General features: G+C 40.2%; 1 protein-coding gene across 7 annotated transcripts in view; it reads left to right on the top strand.

Moving 5' to 3' along the window:
• Positions 1–12,013, top strand: part of LOC126282148 (F-box/LRR-repeat protein 7-like) — a 78,997-nt gene that overhangs the window by 51,072 nt on the left and 15,912 nt on the right. For all 7 annotated transcript variants that reach the window (XM_049981658.1, XM_049981652.1, XM_049981653.1 and 4 more), the window contains 3 exons: positions 937–1,216; positions 4,385–4,539; positions 6,529–6,697. In XM_049981658.1, coding sequence (XP_049837615.1) covers positions 937–1,216; positions 4,385–4,539; positions 6,529–6,697 — 604 coding nt within the window. The remainder of the gene's footprint in view (positions 1–936; positions 1,217–4,384; positions 4,540–6,528; positions 6,698–12,013) is intronic.

Below are 12,013 nucleotides of genomic sequence, written 5' to 3'. Positions count from 1 at the left end.
AAGTATTAACGAATAACTTACAGAAATCAGCAATTGTTGCCTGGGCAAAATGGATAAATCAGCAGTAGCAGATGAGGCACTGGGACTAGGAAGTCGTTTTAATAAAAACTTATCATTACTTGCTAGGCTGTACAGGGCCCGTAGAACTTCAAAAACACTACTTTAACAGAAGAGGAGGAGGACTGAAATTATACAAGTTGCGGTCCTTAGTGCTAAACAAAACACACTGCCAATTTTTTCCCACACAAGCTCCAAAACGCACACCGATGTGACTGCGATCTTAGGTAGCAGTCTGCTGTCAGGAACCTACATGGTGTATAAAAGTATAAACAGTTCGGCTTGCTGAGCTTGTTTAAGACTCTAATTGCTTATTGTTACAGGTTCAAATGCTTCCAGCATAGAAAGATGGAACTTTAGGCAGATAATTATACCTGCGACCAAGACCTTGTGACTGTAAAGTAAATATCAGAAATTTAAGTAAAACATTTTTGCTGCTGCCTTTAAGCCTATTCAGTAAATTTTTTTGTTTGTTTGATCTGTGTGGTTAGAATCTGGCTTTAATGAGGGATTATGTCTACATTTGCTACATGTTCATGTATTTTGCTTCATGTTTAATACTATAGACATAGTTTAGCTTCCTAATGCACAGTGCAACTTTTCTCCATTTCGCCCTTATTTCAATCTGTTGCTTCCCCCATGACATTTAAGGATCTTGGTAACCAATGTGCCGTCTAAATATTGTACAGACTCAGCTTGTAGACATTGTTTCACCAAAATGGATTTATGAAAGTAATGAATTTTGTTAGTCTTCGTTTTGAGTAAATTATTTAACATACTATCAGCAATAACAAATTGCACATGCCATAGATAGCTAAGTAGATTATGTGAAAACACAAAGGAAAAAAACTTGTAATTAATAATTGATATATCTTCCAGGTTGCACGTGCGGTTAAAACTATAACAAAGCTGGATTTGAGTGCAAATTGCAGCTTGGGTGATATAGATGTTAAGCACATACTGGATAGTGCCAAAAATTTGGAAGAGCTTACAATGGCACAATTATTTCCTCTCCTTAATGGGAGGGCATTCTCTGCCATTGCTGCCAAGGGCGAGCAGCTTACACTTTTAGATCTAAAATTTAATGCATCTTTAACTGATGAGCTGTTAATTTCTATTGTAAATAGTTGTATCAATATGAAAGAATTGAATGTAGAAGGTAGGTGACATTTTACACTGTTAATGCATAATTATAATTCTATATTTTCTTAATCAGATAGTTACTTTGGCTGTGGTTAAATTAGTAGATGACTCTCAAATTGAAATTTATGGTGTGTACAACTAATAGGCATACAAAAATTGAACCGTTACATAAATTATAGGGTGAATGTTATTGTTTTTGGAAACCAACAGACATTGTCTGTAATGGCTTGGAAATAAGCTCATGGACTAAATTTAGCTTCATTATGAACAGTCAGTGCAGTCTGTCTTCCAGTTCCCAAGTAATAATATTCCTTAAATGTTGAATCTGTGACGTGTCTGGCAGAAATGCATGCCAGTGATGTAGATGTATGTTGTGCTGTAAAAAGTTATTCTCAATAGTACACCATGCTGTAGAGCTGGTCAGATGCATACTGTACATTATGAAATGCCTAAAGTGTGTGCACGCATGCACGCACATCTCTCTTTATGAAATACTGATTATTGTCAACACACTTCATGATGGAACTTCCATGTTGGTGTTATTAACAAATAGGTCTGATTTCACACACTTGTAAACAGTCCATTGTTACACTGCAAATGAAATTAATTTAAATGAATCTTAAGCACATGCAGTTCACATGGTAGTGAAATTGATGTGGAAAGTGTAAAACCAGTGTGACAGGATTTTAAGTCTGAGGTTTTGAATTCATATATTCTAAAATTTTCTTTAAATTAATAGGGAGAAGCAGTTTAGGAATTGGAACTCTAGTAAACTGTGTCACTGCAGTGTTATTCTCCTGATTAGTAATTAATTTTAGATGTATCCTTTCAGAAGAATAAATATAAAATTTAATTCGAGGGGGGAAGGGAAGAAATTCTTTATATTAGCTGCATCAGGACTGTGTGCAAAACCAGTGGTGACATGCAAAAACGTGTGCTGGTCCAAGGATCTGGTGCTTACTGGGCAGTTGTGTTAACCATTGTACCACCCAGGACAGTGTTTGTCATAACTATCTTGGCACTCTCACAACTGACCCACACTCCCACAGTGTGTCACCTGTCTGCAGTCCTTGTTCATTTCCTCCATTTTTTTTACTGAGAGATTCACACAGGATGTCAGATGTACTTGTGGATCCATTGTCCATCTAGGCAGATCAGTTATATGAATCTGTGATATCTGTTCTTAAGTACAACTCCCACTTACACATTCTTGGAATTAATGCTTTCCCACCATTTGACATTTTTTATTGCTCTTGTCAAATTGAGTATGTTAGCAATGTTAATTTGCACCCGTTTTTACATTAACATATCAGTAATTTCCCCATGATATACATTTTATGAAACAATGTTTGTGGAGGAAAAAAACTGGCAGGATTTGCACAAAATGGAGGTGCTGTTAGCCTTATAGTAGTGTAGAGTATGCAAAGCTGCACCAGGTAAAGACGATATCTAGTGGCAACCTCCTCAATCAGAAAATGACACTCAGGCTAGAAATGTAGTACCAGAAGTTTCTCTGAAGATATAAAAACAAGATAACTCGAGGTTTTATGTTAAGTAGTTAGAAGAATCATGTATGTGAACAGTACTTCAGATTCTGCTCCCTTGTTCGTGTCGTGCAGCTCTGTTACTATTGTTCAGGGGTATGCATTTGTATGTGGGGACTTTCATCATTGCAATAAGTTATCTTGGTTTTAGAGGCTTTATTATACATGACCCAATAGCTGCATGTAATTATCATTGTGTGTAGCCTTTATGAAACAACTAATTACAACTTGAAATAGATTTCCATTTTTGTCCCATTGATTTCAATGAAGTTGTCTTCATAGAAACTTATTTAGGCAAGTGATTGAAGATGAGAGTGTGCAATAAACTGACATTTGCAATTATATGGCAAATTTAACACCTTAGTATTGTAAAAAATCCATTGTAAACTCAACCATTTTCCATGAGCTTTTTTACTTCACCATTTACTTTTATCAGCTTCCAAAGCAAACTCAAAATTATGCCATCACAGTAAGCTTATAACATGATGTATTAAACATCTAAAAAGTGTGCTGTTTCTGATATTAGAATTTAAAAAAATAAAATGCTGCGTTCCAAGTGAGGTAAGTAGAATGGCGATTTTAGTGCCCTTTGTGGCCATTTGAATTTCAAAAATATTCCTGAGTTAGTGCACTGTTGGGTTTGTAGGACCTGTTATTGTTATTAGAGCCTTATTCTCAAACTTGCATATACATGTTAAATTACCTCTAGGTAGTACGCACAAGTGCCATTTGGAAACTCATTCTTTGTCTTAAATTCTATAAGTCAGCTAAGGGTGGCCTTGTAGTCTTGTTGATATTCTAGCTTATCCTTTGATTTCCACTTGTCTTTGCAAGGGACTCAGGTTTCATCATGTAAAAAGTTTGGTAAGCAACTCCCCCACAGAAACACACGTGTGCATGCACATGCACCTTGATAAAAAAAAAAAAACACCTCAGAATCACAATCCCTACATTGTATGTGAAGTTACTTTTGAGAGGCATACAAAAAAATTCGCTTTAGGTAGCCTTCAGATATACCCGTGCAGTAACTCTTAAAAATGACACATACTTAAATGTCAAATATCCAGTGAAACAGCACACATTTAGAACTTTCCTGTGAGAGGTATTGTTGCATATATGAAAGCAATCATTTGGCATGTGCACTCTATATATGATAGACTGAATAAGGCTGTGATCCCTTTCATTGAAATATCTCCTATCACCTGCCCTCCCCACCCCACTCGCTTTTCTCTTTGACATGTAAATTTTGTATGCCTCATAGACATGTTAACTTGGCCTAAGTATGAATAATATAGAGGGCATTTTGTCACATTACTTTTATTTTTTTTTCTTTCCGTAACGCTGTTAGACTTTAAACCCTTAGTGAAGATGTTAAATTGAATAAATAATTCCATACATGTGCTTTTATTTCATATTACCAGATGCCAGCTTTGTCATAATTATTTTCCTTAGTTCTGAATCAACTGCGTTTAGACATGGGTTCTGATGATAGCCACTTCCATTATGTTGTAATGCTGTTCTTGTTGGTATTTCTTAGCAAAATCAGGTGCAGTTAATGTAAAATTTGATACATATAAATGTAAACTTGTGCACCGGATTACTTTTTGTGTGTCCAGTAAAACATTTCTATGTTTAAATAGGTTGCTGTGCATTGAACAACATTGCTTTGATTATGGAATTCCTTTCGGCGCTGAAGAATCTGGAGATCTTGATCATGAGCTATCTGCCAGGGAAATCAGATTCATGTATGCTGCAGTTTAGAGAGGAAGGTTTCCCAGCACTCAAGAAGTTGGAGGTGTGTGCATATTTTTAATGATTTCGTAAAATATTAATACTGTGAACCGTATTTGTGTGTAGGGTTACACATTTTCAGAATATATAATTAAAATTTCTATTCCATAGCATCCTCATCAGTCACATTTCTCAAATTTAATTTTTTGGATTTCTAATGTTTCTCGATACTCTAAGTACTGGAAATTGCTGTGTTCTGCCACTTCTGTAATATGGAGTAAAAGAAAAGGTGCATTCTCAGTGTAGTTCAGTAGTGTATACTGTGAATGAGGATATGAGGCTTGTTCAATTTTTTGTGTTAAATGCAAGCTGCCTCCATGCCTGCCCACCTCCACCCCACCTAAATCAGATTTTCAAATTGCTCCTGTCATTCTGCTAGTAACTGGCCTAAACACTCTTTCAGCTAAGGTGGCTTTCTAATCATGATGGTTTGTGATGCCTGTTGTAGGGAGTCTGAAGCCCTATGTTGAAATTTTTCTGAATCACATTTTATTTTACTAGAATGGTTATGCTAGAATGTAAATAAAGGAGTAAAGCAGACTACAGACTGAAAAGCAGAAATCAACAGGCACACAGTTTTTAGAGTTAATGCTTTGAGCTAGAGTACAAATTCACTCACACCTGTGTCCACCTGTATCGAAGTATTTAGACCTTGTACATACATTCATATGTAAATTGTTTCAGATTTTTTGTTTCAGAGGCAGTTTAAGTTAACCAGTTTGCATAATTAGTTCATGGGAGCTATCCACCAAAAAAATCCCTGGTTGCTGCAAATAACGTGTGCTTCAGATTTCCAATGTATGTTTGTAATGCTGGAATAATAATAATAATCACATATGGAAACTTAAATCACATCAAGAAAGCTGACACAGCATATATGAGTAAATAGACTGAGATGAAGAGACAGCTTCAAGCATTGTTGTGGCTGAAAATGTACCTTGTTATATCAGATCCAGCTTTTATCACATGTAAATTTGTCATTCTGAAGCAGTCAATTACATGTATATCAAGTGCTCATGGCTCATCGTTAATTTACGGAAATAATAAAAAAAATTGATGTATTAAATTTTGTGCACTGTTCAGTTTGTCAGTATTCTTAAAACAGTCATTTCGAGCTTAGACTGTGCGCACATTATAACTTTATAGTGACAAGGTTGTCGGCATGGGAAATAGCCCTACAAATTACTATGCCTTATAATGACTACCCAGTTAACATTGTCTGCCAACCATTATCTGTAAATTAAGGCCCATTGATACACCAAGGAGAATGAAGAACAGTACTGTGTGCTGTCTTTCTGGAGTCAAAACGGAGGACTGTGGACCCAGGTAGTATGCAGCTAGCTGCACACAATTATTTCTTGGTGTGTGTTAAAAGCAGAACCCTTTACATTATGGTTGTCTCTGAAGATGGGCAAGAAGTCACCTGGAATTGAAACTAGAGTGACATAGGTTCTCTTTCTGGATAACTGCTAGATTTGACATGGGATAACTGTCATAGAAGTGTGTCCTGATGGTCACTTACCTATTCATGTCTTAGGCATCTGACACCTGAATACGATATGTATCCACCGAAACCATGACTCTTATAACAGTTTAAGGCAATTTGAGGGCTGTGCAGTACCAGGACAGGATCCTCAAACTTATTTTCTCCTCTTTGGGGCTTACTCTTACGTTTCGTATCCTGATTCTTGTGCATCTAAGGAGTAGTTCACATTTATAACACAATAGATGCTACCTGAGTAGCATGTTCAGAATACTCATTTTATGCCCTTTTGATTTTCTGTTAAGTGAATTTGTAAGTGGTGATTGGGGTGCTGTGCATTTTTGTGCTAATTTCTTTCATCCATAAGGTAATTGCTTTCACTATGGTTAGTGCTGTTTGCCTTTTGCAGTTTTATTGAAGAAATGCATGTATCTGTTAAAAATGATTAGTCTTTGGGTAACATATAGTCAGAATACTGACTAATTTGTTTTGGTAATCTTCTTTTTACAGATGCGTGGCAGCCCTTACCTTGGAGACATTGGCACTGCTTGTATACTGTCTCTTTGTTGCAAACTTGAGTGTCTTGATATAAGTGGCTGTCAGTGTGTCACCACTAAAGGCCTTAGTTGTGCACTGGCACAACGTAAAAGTTCAGTTCCGCTTCAGATTATTTTGGGAGGTAAGGCAGATCAAATGTAGACTGTACATCAGCTTTTGGTGCTTATGTGTTGTGTTATGAATTTAGACTACCTCTGAGCTTATGATGTAGGTTTTCTAAAAATGTTGGTTAAGCCTTTAACTGCTCTTGACGTGTTAAGGCGTGCACCTTCGTACCTGTCGCTGTGTGCTTTGAAAGTGTTTCTGCATGCCACCAGTCTTTCTACCTTGTACTGTGAAAGTGTCTACGCTTAGACACATTCAGAGTACTAGGTAGAAGGATTGATGGTACACGTAAATACATTCAGAGCACACGGGGACAGATAACAGATACAAAGGCACGCGCTTTAACACGCCCAGAGCAGTGAAAGGGTTAAAATAATCTGAGTTTTAACTTGGAATAGGTATTAACTAGTATATCCTGTGTGTGTGTGTGTGTGTGTGTGTGTGTGTGTGTGTGTGTGTCATCAATTTGAAACTGCTATTGCATTTGGATAGTATATGTAATATCAAGTATTTAGATGTACTTAAAATAATAGAAATGACATGAATCACATTTCTTGCCACAGCACCTTAAAGAAACACAAATATTGCATAATAGTAAGTTTAGCTGAAGCTTTCAAAGTGCAAATAATTCCATAATTTTTTTTCACTGTCCGTAGTCAGTTGTTCACTCTTTTGTGCCATAATATCGTGTGGTTTCCAATTTGTTTTATACACTACATATTTCTTCGAGTAATGAAGCTTCTTTTGTTTTTATTCAGAGACTAACATTTATAGTGCCCTCTATTAATAGAAAATTACTACTCATATAGGTATTGGTGAAGGACGTGATTAAAGTGGTCTTAAAATTTTGTTCACTTTTTTATCCAACAAAGAATTTGTGTAACTTGCAGATATTGCACCAAATGCAAGATATAGGATGAACTTTGACCCATGTTACTGCACCTTCTTCCCCTAAGTGTAGCTGTAAAAACAGTTTTCTGGACTAACTGTATAGGTTATTTGAATCTGAGTGTACTGCCTTCTGTATTCATCTGTCAAGTTTATTTTATCAGAATGATTATTAAACTTTCCCTTTGAATGTTAAGAATGTGCATTTATTTAAAAGTGGTTGAAAATAGAAGTAAAAAAACTTAGAGCCATGATCTCTGTTTAGAGCTGTTTTATAATTTATTTATATATTTATTTTGGCCTTTTCAAATGCGTGTGCGTGTGCGCCTAAGGGAAGTCTTTCCGCTCCCGGGATTGGGATGACTCCTTACACTCTCCCTTACAACACACATCGTTTTCTTTCCCTCTTTCCTGAAGAAGCAACCATCGGTTGCGAAAGCTAGTAATTCTGTGTGTGTGTTTTGTTCATTGTGCCTGTCTGCCGGCGCTTTCCCGCTTGGTAAGTCTTGGAATCTTTGTGTGTGTGTGTGTGTGTGTGTGTGTGTGTGTGTGTGTGTGTGTGTGTGTGTGTGTGTATATATATATATATATATATATATATATATACTAGACTGACCAAGCGGGGAAAGCGCAGGTAGATAGGCACAATAAATAAAACACACAGAATTTCTAGCTTTCGCAACCGACGGTTGGTTTTTCAGGAAAGAGGGAAAGATGAAAAAATGTGGGTTTTAAGGGAGAGGGTAAGGAGTCACTCCAATCCCGGGAGCGGAAACACTTCCCTAGGGGGAAAAAAGGACAGGTGTACACTTGCGCGTGCACATCTGCACAGACACACAAGCAGACACTTGTAAAGGCAAAGAGTTCAGGCAGAGATGTCAGTCGAGGCAGAAGTAGAGGCAAGGAAGTAGTTGAAAGACAGGTGAGGTATGAGCGGCGGCAACTTGAAATTAGCGGAGGTTGAGGCCTGACGGATATCGAGAAGAGAGGATATACTGAAGGGAGAGTTCCCATCTCCAGAGTTAGGATATGTGGGTGTTGGTGGGAAGTATCCAGATAACTCGGACGGTGTAACAGTGTGCCAAGATGTGCTGCTGGCCGTGCACCAAGGCATGTTTAGCCACAGGGTGATCCTCATTACCAACAAACACTGCCTGCCTGTGTCCATTCATGTGAATAGACAGTTTGTTGCTCGTCACTCCCACATAGAAAGCATCACAGTGTAGGCAGGTCAGTTGGTAAATCACGTGGGTGCTTTCACACGTGGCTCTTCCTTTGATCGTGTACACCTTCCAGGTTACAGGACTAGAGTACGTGGTGGTGAGAGGGGTGCATAGGACAGGTTTCACACCAGGGGCGGTTACAAGGGTAGGAGCCAGAGGGTTGGGAAGGTGGTTTGGGAATTTCATAGGGATGAACCAAGAGGTTCCGAAGATTAGGTGGACGGCGGAAAGATTCTTAGTGGAGTGGGGAGGATTTCATGAAGGATGGATCTCATGTCTGGGCAGGATTTTAGGAAGTCTTATCCCTGCTGGAGAGCCACATTCAAAGTCTTATCCAGTCCTGGGAAGTATCTTGTCACAAGTGGGGCACTTTTGGGGTACTGTGAGGGGTTCTGGGTTTGAGGGGATGAGGAAGTGGCTCTGGTTATTTGCTTCCGTACTAGGTCGGGATGGTAGTTGTGGGATGCGAAAGCTGTTTTCAGGTTGTGGGTGTAATGGTTCAGAGATTCAGGACTGGAGCAGATTCGTTTGCCACGAAGACCGAAACTGTAGGGAAGCTGTTTGATATGGAATGGGTGGCAGCTGTCATAATGGAGGTACTGTTGCTTGTTGGTGGGTTTGATGTGGACGGATGTGTGAAGCTGGCCATTCGACAGATGGTCAACGTCAAGGAAAGTGGCATGGGATTTGGAGTAGGACCAGGTGAATCTGATGGAACCAAAGGAGTTGAGGTTGGAGAGGAAATTCAGGAGTTGTTGTTCACTGTGAGTCCAGATCATGAAGATGTCGTCAATAAATCTGTACCAAACTTTGGGTTGGCAGGCTTGGGTAACCAAGAAGGCTTCCTCTAAGTGACCCATAAATAGGTTGGCATACGAGGGGGCCATCCTGGTACCCATGGCTGTTCCCTTTAATTGTTGGTATGTCTGGCCTTCAAAAGTGAAGAAGTTGTGGGTCAGGATGACGCTGGCTAAGGTGGGGGGCTTGGTAACCAGCTACAATGGGGTGGCCGGGATGTTTGGGTTTGTGAATTTTAGGAAGTAGGTAGAAGGTAGGAGTGCGAGGTGTCGGTGGGGTCAGGAGTTTGATGGAGTCAGGTGGAAGGTTTTGTAGGGGGCCTAAGGTTCTGAGGATTCCTTGAAGCTCCACCTGGACATCAGGAATGGTATTACCTTGGCAAACTTTGTATGTAGAGTTGTCTGAAAGCTGACACAGTCCCTCAGCCACATACTCCCGACGATAAAGTACCACGGTCGTGAAACCCTTGTCAGCCAGAAGAATGATGATGGATCGGTCAGCTTTCAGATCACGGATAGCCTGGGCTTCGGCTGTGGTGATGTTGGGAGTAGGATTAACGTTTTTCAAGAAAGATCGAGAGGCAAGGCTGGAAGTGAGAAATTCCTGGAAGGTTTGGAGATGGTGATTTTGAGGAAGAGGAGGTGGGTCCCGCTGTGATGGAGGACGGAACTGTTCCAGGCAGGGTTCAATTTGGATAGTGTCTTAGGGAGTTGGATCATTAGGAGTGGGATCAGGATTATTTTTCTTCGTGGCAAAGTGATATTTCCAGCAGAGACTAAGAGTGTAGGACAGTAAATCTTTGACAAGGGCAGTTTGGTCGAATCTGGGAATGGGGCTGAAGGTGAGGCCTTTGGATAGGACAGAGGTTTTGGATTGGGAGAGAGGTTTGGAGGAAAGGTTAACTACTGAGTTGGGGTGGTGTGGTTCCAGATTGTGTTGACTAGAATTTTGAGGTGTTGGGGGGAGTGGAGCTGGAAGTGGGAGATTGAGTAGATGGGAGAGACTGGGTCTGTGTGCAATGAGAGGAGGTTGAGGTTTGTTTGAAAGATTGTGGAGGGTGAGTGAGTTGCCTTTCCGGAGATGGGAAACCAGGATATTGGATAGTTTTTTGAGGTGGAGGGTGGCATGCTGTTCTAATTTGTGGTTGGCCTGCAGGAGGATGCTATGAACAGCTGGTGTGGATGTGGGAGATGAAAGATTGAGGACTTTGATTTGGGATAGAAGTTGACAGATGTGTTCATTGGCTGAGTTGATATATAGGTGAAGCATTAGGCAGGTGAGTGTTACGGATTGTGCAGTTTGGAACTGATATAAGGACTGATGGAAAGAAGGATTGCAGCCAGAGATGGGAACTAAGTGTGAGGCCTTTGGGGGTAATGCCAAATGTCAGACAAGCCTGAGCAAATAAAATATGGGAGCGTAATCTGGCTAGGGTGAAGGCATGTTTGCAGGGGGTATATATAAAAACAAAGATTCCAAGACTTACCAAGCGGGAAAGCGCCGGCAGACAGGCACATGAACAAAACACACAAACACACACACACAGAATTACTAGCTTTCGCAACCGATGGTTGCTTCTTCAGGAAGGAGAGGGAAAGAGGAAAGGATGTGGGTTTTAAGGGAGAGGGTAAGGAGTCATTCCAATCCCGGGAGCGGAAAGACTTCCCTTAGGGGAAAAAAAGGACAGGTGTACACTCCCGTGCGCGCGCACACACACACACACACACACACACACACACACACACACACACACACACACATCCATCCGCACATACAGACACAAGCAGACATATATATATATATATATATATATTGGAAAGAAACATTCCACATGGGAAAAATATATTGAAAACAAAGATTCTGTGACTTACCAAAGAGTTTGGGCAGAGATGTCAGTCGAGGTGGAAGTGTGGAGGCAAAGATGATGTTGAATGACAGGTGAGTTATTAGTGGCGGCAACTTGAAATTAGAGGGGATTGAGGCCTGGTGGATAACGAGAAGAGAGGATATATTGAAGGGCAAGTTCCCATCTCCGGATTTCGGATAGGTTGGTGTTGGTAGGAAGTATCCAGATAATCTGGATGGTGTAACACTTTGCCAAGATGTGCTAGCCGTGCACCAAGGCATGTTTAGCCACAGGGTGATGCTCATTACCAACAAACACTGTCTGCCTGTGTCCATTCATACGAATGGACAGTGTGGGCAGGTCAGTTGGTAAATCACGTGCGTGCTTTCACACGTGGCTCTGCCTTTGATCGTGTACACCTTCTGGGTTGCAGGACTGGAGTAGTAGGTGGTGGTGGTGGTGGTGGTGTTGGTGGTGGGGGGGGGGGGTGCATGGGATGGTAGGAGCCAGAGGGTAGGGAAGATGGTTTGGGAATTTCGTAGGGATGAACCAAGAGGTTACGTAGGTTAGGTGGACG

The sequence above is a fragment of the Schistocerca gregaria genome, chromosome 7 (assembly GCF_023897955.1).
Source record: "Schistocerca gregaria isolate iqSchGreg1 chromosome 7, iqSchGreg1.2, whole genome shotgun sequence".
NCBI classification, from domain to species: domain Eukaryota; kingdom Metazoa; phylum Arthropoda; class Insecta; order Orthoptera; family Acrididae; genus Schistocerca; species Schistocerca gregaria.
Note: the sequence above shows the minus strand (reverse complement) of the source record. Positions and strands in the feature narration are given on the sequence as shown.